The sequence below is a fragment of the Mus caroli genome, chromosome 6 (genome assembly GCF_900094665.2).
Source record: "Mus caroli chromosome 6, CAROLI_EIJ_v1.1, whole genome shotgun sequence".
Classification (NCBI taxonomy): Eukaryota; Metazoa; Chordata; class Mammalia; order Rodentia; family Muridae; genus Mus; species Mus caroli.
Genome location: NC_034575.1, coordinates 120,369,825 through 120,384,077, shown reverse-complemented (window position 1 = coordinate 120,384,077; position 14,253 = coordinate 120,369,825). Strand labels below are relative to the sequence as shown.

Sequence of the window (14,253 nt, the reverse complement as noted above, 5' to 3'; positions counted from 1 at the left end):
AAAAAAAAGTTCTAGTGATACACAGACTTTTTTTTTTTTTTGGTTTTTCGAGACAGGGTTTCTCTGTGTAGCCCTGGCTGTCCTGGCACTCACTTCGTAGACCAGGCTGGCCTCGAACTCAGAAATCCACCTGCCTCTGCCTCCCGAGTGCCGGGATTAAAGGCGTGCGCCACCACGCCTGGCTGATACGCAGACTTTTAAAAACCCTTGTTTGTGAGCTGGAGAGATGGCTCAGCGGTTAAGAGCACTGGCTACTCTTTCAAAGTTCCTGAGTTCAATTCTCAGCAACCATATGGTGGCTCACAACCATCTGTAATGGGATCAAATACCCTCTTCTGGTGTGTCTGAAGAGAGCAAAGTGCACTCACATATATAAAATAAATCTTAAAAATAGTGTTTGTATATAACAATGTTTTCAGATTTACACAAACCCTCCAGCATACGTATGTGCAATCACTGACAACCTGAGGTGGTAGAGGTGGTTTTTCTCCTACCATGTGCACTCTGGGATTGATGTCAGGTCAGGCTTGGGAACTAGTGCCTTTACCTACTGACCCATGTCAAAGGCCTTGTCCCAGGGTTCTTTTGTGTGGTGTGTATGTGTGTGTATACTTGGGCATGTATGAAGGTCAGACGACAGCTTGTTGGTTTCCTTCCTTTTACCGTGTGAGTCATGGGAATTGAACTCAGATCTTTGGGGTTGGTGGCAAGTACCTTTGTCTGCTGAGCTCTCTCTCTAGTCAGGTTGAGACCTGGTCTTACTGACCATTCTAATGTCCCTTGAGATTTGAGGTTGCAAATGAGTTCTTTCTGAGTGCAGGCCTGAGCAGACCTCACTATGGTGTCACATTTTTCTGACACTAGGCTCTTTGCTTGTGCAGATTCTGGGTTACTCCCACTTTTCATATGCTCCTTTCCTAGTGCTGGGGATTGAAGTCAGGCCCTGCCAAGCCCTCTGCTGCTGAGCGGCAGTCCACCAGCTTTCTCTCAATGGTTTGCTTATGTCAGGTTTTGATTGAGGCAGCAGGGTCTTGCTGTATCCTAGACTGGCATGTCCCTCAGCATATACGTGCTGCTTTTGAGACTAGTCTTGTTCATGAACTCTTGTCTGATTTAGAACTTAGGTGACCTTGACTGATAGCCATAGGCCTTAAAAGCTTAATGTGGAATGACTCGTCTCCTTTATTGTGTGAGATAGTTATCCTGTGTGTGAATGTGGACATATGGCAATCCTCTGAAAAGCTTTCTAGCCCTACTTAGTCTTTCTGGNGTAGGTCTAGAGTGGGCTAGGTGATAGGATTCCCATTGCTCTCATCATGTTCTGTTCTGCAGGTAGGGAAAACTTACGAGCTACTCAACTGTGACAGGCACAAGTCCATGTTGTTGAAGAATGGACGGGACCCAGGGGAAGTCAGACCAGACATCACCCACCAGGTATCTGTGTGGGCAGAGCTAATGACCCTCTGAGCGAATGCTGTTTCTCAGGCTTCACCACGCCTTTCCCTCTTCCTTTCTCAGAGCCTGCTGATGCTCATGGACAGCCCCCTGAACCGAGCTGGCTTGCTACAGGTTTACATCCACACACAGAAGAACGTGCTGATTGAAGTGAACCCCCAGACTCGAATTCCTAGGACCTTTGACCGATTTTGTGGCCTCATGGGTGAGAAGCCTTAGGACTTAAGTTCTAAATTAACTGGAGAATCACACACCCATTCCTTCAGTGGGGAGTGACTGGCAGGGCNGAGTCCTGGTATTTCTCCATGTNCAGGGAAGTTCAGCTCCCCTGCTGTCTGAAGCTCTCTGAGCTTGTCATCGGTAGTAGTGAAATCCGTAACTGTTGTGTGGTGTAAAGGATGCGTGGCCCAGTTTCCCCAGGGTGCTTAGCTTAGGCGGAAGAGTGTCCTCTCTCCCCACNTCTGAACTCTCTTTCCCCCCCAGTTCAGCTTTTACANAAACTGAGCGTCCGAGCAGCCGACGGCCCTCAGAAGCTATTGAAGGTAAGCTGGAGAAACCTTTTGGTAGGTTCTGGGCCAGTTCTGGGGCTGACTCTTCTTTTTGTCTTTAGGTAATTAAGAATCCAGTGTCCGACCACTTCCCAGTTGGCTGTATGAAAATTGGCACTTCCTTTTCTGTTGAAGACATCAGTGACATTCGAGAGTTGGTGCCCAGTAGTGACCCAGTTGTGTTTGTGGTGGGGGCCTTTGCCCATGGCAAGGTACAGTCTGGGCTGTGTACTTAGGTTCTTCCTGGAGCTGAAGCTCAGTGCAGGGTTCCAGGAGCAATTGGCATTTTGAGAATCCCCGTTCTTACAAATGGGTTAAGACAGGCGGTAGCTGCAGACCTGGCCCAGCCTTCACTCTGAGGCCGGTTTCTCACACAGAGAGCTAAGATGGCCAGCTCTGTACAAGTTTGATAGGAACCACACTGCTGTTGAGACATAGCGCGCCTATGCTTTTCTACCCTGAATCTGACCAGCTCTGTCTCTCCTCAGGTCAGTGTGGAGTACACAGAAAAGATGGTGTCCATCAGCAACTATCCACTCTCTGCTGCGCTTACCTGTGCTAAAGTCACCACAGCTTTTGAAGAAGTATGGGGTGTCATTTGAGACCAGCAGTGCCTGGTTCTCAGACAGGACTCTGAGGCAGTTTGTCTTTTGGCTCCTAAGATCTGCTGGAAGATAATCTTCTGTACCAAGACTGCAGAGTGGGGAGGCAACACTGCATAGTTGTTTTTTGTTTTTCCTATAAAGAGTTTTATTTTGTTTTTTTTTTTCAGACCTGATTGTTTTGAGGGTTCTTAAACTTAGCAGTACATGGTAAACTGTTCCCCTTAGATTCTGGTGTTGCAGATTTTGACAGTAGGAGTTCCTGATTTCCTAGATTTCTGTGGCTCTCAGGAAGAGACCGTGATGACCTTTAGCAAGCATGGAGAATTATGTATGAAAGAAAGCAGTCTGGGATGCTAGCAGTGAAAAACCGAACAAACAGAAGTGATTTTATCTGGTATAGTTCCAAGATAGAAAAAGTGGAGCAGGCAGGGCCTTGTACCCTTCCCTCCCCCCATGGGGGGGTGGCGGTATCGGCACATATACAATCGTAGTAGATTGGCAGAAGAGAAACAACAGATTCCTGGCTAGAGGGGAGAGATAAGGCAACGTGCATGGGGGAGTCCAAAGGGGGTGCAGCCCCTCTGCTCCTCCCACAAGAGCTTCCCCTTTGGCTGTCGCAGAGGCACAGCTGGGAGTGCTGTGACTTCCAGCTCCTGGCGTCTCTGCTGGGGTGAGGAGTGCTGTGAGAAGGGAGACAAGTAGTTTCTGCACCAGTCCAGCTCTNGGCCACCTGCAGGGCAAGGCGTGTGCTCAGAAGGCTGCCAGAGTGACCCTGGGCCCTTCTAGCAAGGCAGAAGCCACAGTGCACGCCCTTGGGGACAAGCTGCACTGAAGTCCGCCTCAGTTTCCAGTGGCGTTTCTCGTCTGGTTCTAGCCTGCCTATAACCTGCAGACTTTACTTACCAGGGAAAGACATAGATCATTCCCTCTTTTTTAACTTTTCTTTTCTTGGCACCATNGCTTTGTGGATATAAGGCAATGTGAATAGTAGACTCAAGAAGAAGACGTGTCCAAGGAAATAGATGGATCTGTACACCTGCGGGGAGACAGAAACCACTGAAATAGATGTGAGGTGTGGGTTGTCCCTTGCTACTTGAGGTTTTAGTGACCCCACCCCACCCCCCAAAGCCTTGCAGGTCTTCACTACCTTAAGCCATTTGTCCCATGTGAAGAGGCAGAAGGCAGTCATAGAGTAACCCATGAACAGCCAGTGGATGGTCTGTTGCACCAAGTAGTAGAAGGGCTGTAGGGCAGTGATGGAGGCCAGGCTGCTCAGGGCCGGGCTGTCCCGAATTAGACTGCTGACCTGGGGTGGAAGGAGAGGGGTCACGGTCCCGTCTTCCTCCCTACCCATTTTCCTCCCACCCTTGAGTCCTACCTGCTTTTCCACGATAACAATGAGGAACTCCATCTGGAAGCAAATCAGGTATCCTGAGTGGAGGCCATGCCAGAGGGCCAAGAACAGCAAGGAGAGGCCTTGTGAGAGCTCTTTATTTCCAAGGAACTTGAGGCGTTTGAAGATGTAACTAGAGAAGAGGGTGGGGTAAGGATGAAGCTCAGCTCAACTTGACTCCTGTGTCTGGGTCCCGGTGCCCTGAGGAGTAGAGTGCTGACTGGNTCCCACTTGTGGCCACTGAGGGTACAGGAAGCAGTGCTAATATGGAGTGCTTGAGATGGAGGAAAGCTGTCATGGTTCAGACACAACACAGACTATGGGCTTAGGTGGGTACATGAGGACTGGCCGCTTGCTGCAGCAGGTACAGCTGAGTCCTGAGGGTCTGGCACCAACACNGCAATGCTGCTATGGTTCTCAGGCTGCTTATACCCAGTGATGGGACACTATAAACAGCACATGAGGAAGGACAGAATGAGGTACTTCCACAGAGTTGGTTTATTTTTTGGGGGTGGTGGTGGTGGCCTTAGTGAGAACAAAAGCTTAGAGTGTTAAGTAAGACATGGACAGAAGTGACAACACCCCTACCCTCAGTGTAGTGTGGGAGGAGCCTGGACCCAGGTCTCCATACTTACCGGGCTACCCAGGCATTGGTATTGATGTTGAAAGAGGCGATGGTGCCATTGAAGCGAGGGGTGGTTTCAAAGAGCCACACTTTCATGTTGGCACAGGCATCCCATCTCACGGTCCCATTTTCATCAAAGCCATTAAAGCCCAGGCCAGACAAAATGCACACTCCTTCCTGAAGGGAAGGATGGTTAGGGCTCTCGCCACTCACCGCCTCCCAGCCTCCCCTCTTCCCAGCTTGCCTAAATGTGACATACTACTTACTGTGACCAGCCAGCAGGTGACGTATTTGTACAGCACAAATTTGCCCCAGATCAGCATGTACATGCAGCGGAACCAGAAAGGGCGGTTCTTGAAGAGAACACAGGAACATTAGGGAAGGTACAGGCATGGCACAGTCCCCTAGATGATATCTTCAAACTGGCGGATGGCTCCTCCACTCCTATCAGTTCTGATGTCATGTGTGCCATGACAGCCTAGCCCCCACCTGCCTGTAACCAGCCAAGAGGTGCCAATATGCATCCACTTNCTCTGCACGGCCTAGGCATTTGTTATCAGCAGAGGGGCCTTGCAGAGCTGCAGTCTGGAATGCAGAGAAATCTACCCAGAATGATGGGGAGCTCCTGTGAGCTTTTCAGGGGCAGTGGCAAAAGGCAGCTTTCCTCTCGGAGCACCACCTCTGGACAAACCCCTAAGTCTGTCAATTTAAAGAAAAAAGCCACCTGATGCTGCACTCNAAGTCACAACACTAAGGAGAGCTTCNTGAGCTTATTCTGGGGGGAGGAGGAGAGAGGGAGGGCAAGGCGTGCAAAAGTACACCTGGAGCTCCCCCGTGCCCAAGGTTTGTCCANGCAGGTTATAGCCTGGGTGGCACATACCAACTCTCACAGACTAGCAAAACCCCACACACATCTGAGATGGCACTTGTCTGCCATCTACAGGGCTCTCTGCTTATCCCTTTGTGTAAGGCAGTAGTCACATTCCTGTGCTGACAGACACTCACATCGTAGTCTTCCGTGAGGAGATAGTCGTCTGTGATGTGGGGGCTCAGCAGGGTGTAGCCCACCAGGTAGACAAGGCCCAGACTCAGGCGCTTGAGAGCAGGTATGGTGCTGGAAAGGAACAAGTGGGGTCACAGACAGCAGAGCCTCGCCCTTCACCCTCTGACCTGTAGTCACGGAAAGGAGCATGTCAGGGTGTGGCCACGGCTTCCTGCTGTTTCCCAGAGAGACCGCTCTCTCTGCTTGGCTATTCACAAACCCCAGTTACAGGAGAGGGCAGGAGGGAGCAGTGTGCAGGAGGCTTTAACCCTCAGAGTGCTACTGAGCCCAGAGCTTGTCAGTGGTAAGGCTAACAACCATGTGCAGAACAACCAGCAATCTCAATTCGCGCTGACATACAGGCGGACAAGTTCCCAGTGAAGGAGTTCCAGTGGCTTTTGCATTATCTTTTAAGTATATATTTCTGTATACATTTTTGTATATTGAACAGGGTCTCCCTCTATGAGAGGAGGCTTTGAAGGGAGGAGCATAACTTGTGGGCAAAAACATTTGTGCTTTAGGGTCAGCTTAAATGGCTGGGGCAGTCTAGCTTGAGGAACATGTAGACATTGTCCATGTGACACTGTGACAATCGGGCCAATGTGCTACGGCTGACCTTTAGGAGAGTCACTTTAGAGTGGTTTTACTAGGTAGAATCCCTACATGGAGGTCTTGACGGGGGTGGGGGTGGGGGGGGGGGGGAGGGCGGTGTGATTACCTGTTTGGCATCTTCCCTGGTATGTCAGTCAGCTGTCCCCGCACCAGCTTCATGTAGTGGTTCATTGAAAATTGGGGCCCTACCAAGAAGGCTCCATAGAAGTAGGAGAAGCCAGCAACTTCCAGCAATGAAGGGACACCCCGTATGGCATATTTCTGTTGCTCAGAGGTCAAGGAATTCTATGCCAAGAATAGAATGTANGGCTCAGGATAGCCTTGAATCTTACCCCGAGAGGCATTCCCTCTGAGCATTCCAACCTGTGCCCCACTGCCTGGAGCTCTTTAGTGTGGGATGGGAGGTGGAAGGTTGCTTCATGGGAAAATGTGTGGGGTAGCTTAGCCAACAGCTGCCTGTGGCTGTGGTGACAAATGCCTTGCTGGCACTCATCTCTGGACTTTGTGCAAGAGCTGGAGCCTGGACAAGTTACCCTGGCTCGGCCTTGCCCAGCCAGAAGACAGCTCATAGGCTAGGGAATGAGGCAGAGGCTCTGCCCTGGTGGGGATCGGTCTTGGTAAGAGCAGCCCTTCCCCTTCCCACTGGTTAGTCCCTATCCTCTGACAGCGTGGACACTTACCCCGTCTTTGCCTCCATCGTAGTAGTCAATACACAGCCCTGAGCAANGAGAGAAGGGGGGGGAGGGGAGGGCAGACATGAGGACATGCTCTGTGGAGCATGACATCAGTATGGTTTATTTTGGCTCTGTGGGGAGGGGACCGCCTGTAAAGGAGGAAGACAGTACCTTTCTTCCCACTTACCAATTAGCTTCAGTGTCAAGACACAATGTGGCATTGTCCACTTGATATCGTAGTCACCGGTGGCTGTGTAGTAATATCCAGCAAGAAGGTAGGCCTAGGAGAGGGGACATCTTCACCATCGTTCACATTCCACCACCACCCTTTTTTTTTTTTTTTTTTGGGCGGTCTATGGCCTTCTAGTCACAACCCTCCTCTCACCCTTCCAAGCCTGTGCCACCATGTCTGTCTTCACTTCCCCTGGCTCTGCAATCCCCTGTATCCCTTCCCCTTTCCTCTCTTCTGGTCCTTCCTATCGATGAGCAGGGCCTGCTGGTGCAGACCTAGAATCCTGGCACTTGAGAGAGACTGAAGCCAGCTTGAGCTATAGAGTTTGAAGCTGCCTTGGTCACAGAGTGAGCCTCATCTCAATAAAGAAATAAATCCTACAAATGGGGGCATTACCACCTCAGCGAGGAATGGCTTGCTTAGGGCATTGGATGGACATTTGCCTGCACAGCTTCTGCAGCTCAGTCTTGTAACTCATGGTCAGCTGGGCTAACTGGTGAGAACCAAGGAACCCTGCTGGCATAGACTGGAGGCCAGTAATGAGTTACTGCTACAGCCTGCCTAAGGCCTGTGCCGAGTGACCTGCCCGCAGTCAGATGCTGTGTGTTGGGAGGAGGGATTGCAAGCTAGGTCTCCTCCATTACTGTGCTACCACCCCCTGCCTTGCCCCTCTCCACACCTCCTGTCAGATGTGACCTGAGCTGCTATGAGAAAAATTTACCATCTGGAAGCAAAGGGTAGTAATAACGGCAGTGATGGTGCGGCCCATGAGTCGCAGGATGAGGAACTGAAGCACGACACATAGCAAGGAGTGGTAGAACTGGTGGCCTGGGTGCAGAGAAGAGAGCAGCGTTTAGGACCGTGGTGCCCATTCCTCCTGAGATTCCCAGAAGAGAACAGTACGCAGCACTGGAGGTGGTTAGAGCACCTGCCCGGCATGCAGGAAGCCCTGGGGTCAGTCCCCAGCTAGGCTGGACCAGGCTTGCCACCTAGCACTTGGGAAGTAGAGACAGGAGGAGCAAGGTGACCTTCTTCACAATTAAGGTCGGCCTGGGTTACATGACACTGTCGCAAAATAAATAAATTTTATGTGTAGGTGTGCCACGGTAAGTGCAGAGGTCAAAGGGCAACTAGAGAAAGTTTGTTATCTTCATCCACCAGGTGGGAAGGTCACCAGACTTGGCAGCTTGTGTTTTTCCCTGTTGAGCCACCTCACCATCTCCTAAATAATCCTAATTATCATTATTGTCATTATTATTATTAATTATTGAGACAGGGTCTCACTATGTAGCCCTGATGGGCCCAGAACTCATTACATAGACCAAGCTGGCCCCTTTCTGCTTCCTGAGTGCTAGGGTTAAAGGTGTGCACCATAATGCCAAACACTAAATTTACTTCTTAACTGATACATAAAATGTACACACTTACGGGGTACCAAGTGAAGTTTTGATATGTTACCTTATTATGAATTATTTAATTTACTGTTTTCCCACATCTTTGAAAATAATTATTTTTATTCACCTGTGTGTGAGTGTATGTGGGCATGTGCATGTGTGTGTCTGTGTAGCTAGGAGGGCCTCATTCCCCTGGAACTGGAGTCCCAGGTGGTTTTGAGCCATCTGGCCTGAGTGCTAGACTGAACTGGAGCCCTTCCTGACTCCCAAATATTTTTTCCCGTCCCTAGATATTATTGTCAGTAGGAAATGTAAAAAAACAAAAACAAAACAAAACCAAAGAACAATGATGTTGTGTTCCTATTGGCTGAGTCCTCTTTTTGTAAAGATGAAAGCTTTGTAAGAGGTAACACTTCCTAACGCAAGAGCTTGTCTCAGGGATTTCCCNTTGGTCCAGCCCTCCCCAGGTTTCTTCTCATGGCTGCATCCCTGCTGAGCCCACTCCCTTACCAAAGTTGAAATAAGCAATTGAGAGGCCTGTGAAGGTGTGGAAGAGATGGATGAGGTAGCTGTCCTTGTAGAAAAGGTAATGCCGATAAAACAGAGCCAACGGGTAGCCTAGATGGGAGGAAAAGAGGAAGAGGTTACTCATGCCTGGTGACATCAGAGAGGGAAAAAACAGGATTAAAAAAACCTCTGTGTGCACTCTCGCGCATGCGTGCATGTTTGTGTGTGTGTGTGTGATGTATAGGTGTGGGTGCGTTCATGCTACAGTGTTAGACCATAACTTTGCTTTCTCCTTCTACCTTATGTGGGATCCAAGGATCAAATTTAGGTCTTCTGGAAGGCTTAATTGATAAGTGCTTTACCCACTGAGTCATCTCACTCAAACAAACAAACAAACCAACCAACCATTTTATGGATGCTAAAAGAGAAGACAGAATAGTACTCGCCCAAATCAAGTGGTTTGTTGCTGTTTGTAAATACGCTTTTAGAACTGCAAGGTTTTTGTTTGTGATTTTGTTTTTCCTGAGTCAGAGTTTCTTTGTGTAACAGCCCTGGCTGTCCTGAAACTCACTTTGTAGACCAGGCTGGCCATGAGCTCACAGAGATCTACCTGCCAAGTGCTGGGATTAAAGGCATGTACCACCACTACCTGGCTAGAACTCAAGTATTTTTAACTGAGGCAACAACGTAAGATGCAATCTCAGGACTTTCTTTCATTTATACCTACCAACTATTGAGGAAGTGACCAACATCCGTAATCTTAGCACCCGAGATGCTGAGACAGGAGATTCTTCAAGTCTGAGGCCAGCCTGGACTACACAGCGAGTACTGGCAGGCCTCGCATCCACAGCAGATTCTGTTTCAAAAACCTACCAAGGGCTAGGGCTCTCTCTCAGTTGTTAGAGTGCTTGCCTAGCACGCACAAAGCTCTGGGTTTGATCTCTAGTACATGAAACCAGACACAGCGGTGCACACTTATAATCCCGATACCTGGGAGGTGCGATCAGGAAGATCAGAAGTTCATAAAGTTACATCATCTACTACCCGAATGAGGCCAGACAAGCTATGGAGAACGAAGCCTCCATACACAAAGCACATACAGCTAAGACAAAAACAAAACAAAAACCCAAACCAAAGAAGANAAGATGTTCACTCTGCTCAGAAACAGTATTTTACACTTTGTGATCTGTCCTGTGAGGATAGCACCCTCAGACTTCTGAGAAGACAATTAACACTAGGCTATGAGGTGGGCTTGCTTGAGTATCGACCGATTTATAGAGCTTGTTTTAGAACACTAAGAAATGNCTTCCAAGCTTAATTCAGGATATGATCCAAACTGTGATATGATTCAGGNTGTGAGCAAACTCTCAGGGGAGCTCCTAGAGGGCAATGAGTTCTACACTGCCAAGGGTTGCTCAAGGAATCAGAGAGGCCAATGCATTGTATCCCTAAGTCAGAGAGAGCGTAGTCAATGGCCTCGCTGCAGACTGGTTCTCAACAGTCTATCAAGTGGTGGAGCTGACATGCTTGCACTTGGGCAAGCGTGGACAGTCAGTCTCCTCTTGGTTTTCTAGAAGGACACCTTGCCTATTCTATTCCTGTACAGTGTTNCAGAGTTGGTCATGGTTTACAATTGCCACAGTTTTTGCTTTTAGAATATAAAATGTAAGGTCAGGGTGATGGCTGAGCCGGTAAGAGTGCTCCAGCAAGCTGGATCCCTGGGGACTACACAGTGGAAAGATTGGGCCAACTCCTGCCAGTTGGCCTCTGACTAGCACATGAGTGTGTGTGTTTGTGCACACATACAAATAAGTCAATATAAAAAGTAATTAAAATAAAAAAATATTCTTAGTTTTACCATTGGCAATATAGTTTTGAGTGTGTGGTAATTGCAATTTCTTTTATTTTTACTTTTACTTATTTTTTTCCCAAGATAGGGTTTCTAGCCCTAGAACTCACTCTGTAGACCAGGGTGGCCTGGAACTCACAGAAATCTGTCTGCCTTTGCCTCCCCAGTTTTGGGATCAAAGGTGTGCGCCATTATCGCCCAGTGGCTTAAAAACTGTCAATCCATAAAACAAAATGCTCAGTTATGTCGTTANTTACAGTGTGAGGGACTGAACCCCGAGCCTCATACATGCTGGAAGAGTTGTCTACCACTGNGTTATAGCCCCAGGCCTCTCTGCACAGTTCATTGTTTTGAGGTAGGGTCTTATGAAGCTGCCCAGGCTGACCCTGAAATCTCTACAGCCTAGATAGGCCTTCTACTTGTTCGCCTTACCCCAGTTCTGTGTTACACGGAAATGCAGAGTTCCCGTTTTGGTTTGTTTTGACAGAAGGTCTCTCTATGTAGCTCTGCTGTTCTGGAACTTACCATGTAGACCACACTGGCCTCAACTCACAGAGATCCTCCTGCCTCTGCCTCCTGAGTGCTGGGATNGAAGGTGTGCGCCACCATGCTTGGTTCCTTGTAATTGTTTTTATATAGCCTAGGCTGGCCTGGAACTCACTCTCTTGCTTTGATTCCCCAGGACTACATAAACCAGATGTGGTGGTCACAGACCTGAAATCCCAGCACTTGGGGTGGAGAGGAGGAGGATCAGGAATTCAAGGTCATTTCTGGCTTTATAGCAAGTGAGAGGCCAGTCTGTGCTGCATGAGACCGTACCTCAAAAACCAACCAAACAAAACCTAAAACTTTTTACTTAAAAAAAAATTATTGTATATAAGTGTGTGTGTGTGTATGCACACATGTGTGCACAGCAGTGTTTGGAACCAAATGGCAACTTTGGAGTTTGCTCTCTTCCACCATTACACGGGTCCTGGGGTGGATTCAGGTAGGAGGCTGAGGCAGAAGATTCTAATTGTCTGGGAGAGCTCACGAATTCTGGATGGATAGAATTAATCTTTTTGAGTACTAAAACCTTTAAGCATGTGAGATGTACCACAACTAAAGAACACAACGCATTTCTCTGTCCCCCAGTTGAAGAGAATTTAAAATTTTCTTTTTTAAGGATGGGGTCTAGTGTAGGCCAGATTGCCTGAATTAGCTTTATAGCTGAGGCTGGCCTTTAATCCCTAACCCGGCTCCCACCTCCCAGGGCTTGTACTACCGCCTGGGCCACACCCAGGGTTTGTACTCTGCCAGCCCTAATTTAACATTTCTCGATAATACTGGACCTTGCTATTTCAGAGGAGAGCCACGCTGTCTTCCTGCCCTCTGGGATGTGGGAAGCTGCCTCAACTCTGCAGGACCTACACTGCCCTGAATTCTGAGTTCTTGTGCTCACTTCTTACGTTTTTTCCTGTCCTTTCCCTTGCTATTTTGGGGTCAAGGGTCACTTCTTGAGCTTTCAACAGGCCAGCCAAGCCTAGTTCCTTCCCCAATTTCTAACTTACCAGGGAATTTAGAAAGCATAGTTTTATAAGACCAAGAAAGCAGGCATGGCAGGAGCCAGGGTCTCGGGTATGCTCCTGCAGACGCTGTACAGACCAGCTAGCTTTGGTTCTGGCTGCTGCAGGGGACCTGTGTGCTGCATCCCGGCTTGGGAAGTTGGGAGGAGTGCAGGTTGCATGGTCCCACTCAGGTCAGTAGAGCGCAGACTGGGGAGTATGTGAGAAGCTGAGGTACAGGCAGGAAATTCAAAAGAACAGAGAAAGCGGGGTTACCCAGAACACCCACCGAGACCACAAGAGGTGAGGGCAAAGCTTGCTTGGAAGTTGCCAAGGGAAGGAGGGGACGAACTGTGCTGGGTGAGTTGCTGTGACAACCCCGGCCCATGGTGGGTATGTAAACACTGAACCTTGCTCTTGGCTGCTGCCCAGCTCAGCAGGCTTGGCAGCCTGGCAGCTGGGTCACCCCTTCAGGGAGAAGCTGTTTTTAGGGAGAGTGGTGCCCTACAAGCTACTTCCAAGTCTTAATTCTTTCTTTGTGGGAACTGGTGCTTGATAGAGTGGCAACCATCACCTACGAATCGTCAAGAACACCAAGCACCGTGACACCTGCTTGCACACCAGAGTCTAACGGGAAGGCCATGGACTTTAAAAATGAGCTGCACCAAAGTCTATGAGCAGTAGGCCTCAGTACCACTAAAACCCTAACGATGGCCCTGGGAATGGAATCCTGAGCTTGACAGGCCACTGGCTTTTGTTTAATGTCACCAAACAGGATTTAATATCGGTGCCCAGAGGATCTGAGAACCTGTGGTAGAACTCAGTCTTCCTTCTTTCTGATTGCTGAAGGAGGTTATCGCTGGTGAAGCATCGGGGTCCTAGGTCAAGGATCCTGTTAGAACAGGGCTCGTTCTAAGGAGAGCAAAGTCCAGGATGTGCTGTGTACTGACAGGCTGCAGCTAGGGGCAGGGACTCCAGGTTCAGCGGGTTAACAGCACAGTGAGACTATTCCTGGGTCTCTGTGCTTCTGACTGAGTTGTGTTTGGGACCGGGGATATCACACTGCCTGTGTTAGTGTTAGCTCCTTATTTCCTGTACACTTGTACAATTACTCATTAATCTTGAAGTTGAAGGGCTTGGTGCTTCACTTGAAGAAAACAGAAGTGAACTGTTTTCATTAAAATCTGATACATCCCTTAGCCTTTCATCCTGTTAGCCATTTAAGAACTCTGCAGGAATATGATATGGCCCCACTTGGTCAGGCAGCAGACCAAAGGACCTGGGTCAGAGAGAGTAAGCTATGCTTGTCAAATGTGAGGAAGAAGGTGGAATTCCAAGTGCTATGTGCTGAACCAGCTGTTGATATCAATTCTACAGCACACCCTACCTCCTACCCACCCCTATGTCGGGGACTGAACCTAGGGCCTCACACACACTAGGCAAGCGCTGAACTTCCCCACACTCCCACTGAAGACTGTTTTCCTGGCTCCTAGAAGTTTCAAAGTTGTTTCTCTATTTTTGCTGTATTGCCTCTGTGAAAACTCCTTGATGCTCACACAACTTAATATGATCTTTATGCCAAACTACGCCAGTACTAACTTTCCCTATGTTAGTCCCGTGTCCCCTGGGTCCTCCCTGGATATTTTTAGTATGACATTTCGTACTCTCTCAAATGCTGTATAACTAAAGCTGATTTTCTACCTAAATCAGCCTTCTCTTGACTTCTTTGTTAATTACAATTATGCCAATTATGCTTTTTATTTTTATTTATTT

The 14,253-nt window shown here is 48.6% G+C and overlaps 2 protein-coding genes across 2 annotated transcripts in view; one reads left to right on the top strand and one right to left on the bottom strand.

Moving 5' to 3' along the window:
- The window catches only part of Emg1 (EMG1 N1-specific pseudouridine methyltransferase), an 8,471-nt gene extending 5,697 nt beyond the window's left edge, over positions 1 to 2,774 (top strand). The window contains exons 2-6 of the mRNA XM_021164595.2: positions 1,333 to 1,434; positions 1,519 to 1,660; positions 1,939 to 1,997; positions 2,066 to 2,215; positions 2,492 to 2,774. Coding sequence (XP_021020254.1) covers positions 1,333 to 1,434; positions 1,519 to 1,660; positions 1,939 to 1,997; positions 2,066 to 2,215; positions 2,492 to 2,605 — 567 coding nt within the window. The 3' untranslated portion in view covers positions 2,606 to 2,774. The remainder of the gene's footprint in view (positions 1 to 1,332; positions 1,435 to 1,518; positions 1,661 to 1,938; positions 1,998 to 2,065; positions 2,216 to 2,491) is intronic.
- A 185-nt stretch (positions 2,775 to 2,959) lies between these two features.
- Lpcat3 (lysophosphatidylcholine acyltransferase 3) overlaps positions 2,960 to 14,253 on the bottom strand; it is a 38,289-nt gene continuing 26,995 nt past the window's right edge. Inside the window, exons 2-13 of the mRNA XM_021164593.2 lie at positions 9,091 to 9,198; positions 7,908 to 8,014; positions 7,142 to 7,235; positions 6,961 to 6,998; positions 6,387 to 6,565; positions 5,632 to 5,740; positions 4,893 to 4,979; positions 4,637 to 4,803; positions 3,987 to 4,134; positions 3,756 to 3,914; positions 3,512 to 3,644; positions 2,960 to 3,338 (exon numbers count right to left, since the gene is read on the bottom strand). Of these exons, the coding sequence (XP_021020252.1) occupies positions 3,528 to 3,644; positions 3,756 to 3,914; positions 3,987 to 4,134; positions 4,637 to 4,803; positions 4,893 to 4,979; positions 5,632 to 5,740; positions 6,387 to 6,565; positions 6,961 to 6,998; positions 7,142 to 7,235; positions 7,908 to 8,014; positions 9,091 to 9,198 (1,313 nt within the window). The 3' untranslated portion in view covers positions 2,960 to 3,338; positions 3,512 to 3,527. The remainder of the gene's footprint in view (positions 3,339 to 3,511; positions 3,645 to 3,755; positions 3,915 to 3,986; positions 4,135 to 4,636; positions 4,804 to 4,892; positions 4,980 to 5,631; positions 5,741 to 6,386; positions 6,566 to 6,960; positions 6,999 to 7,141; positions 7,236 to 7,907; positions 8,015 to 9,090; positions 9,199 to 14,253) is intronic.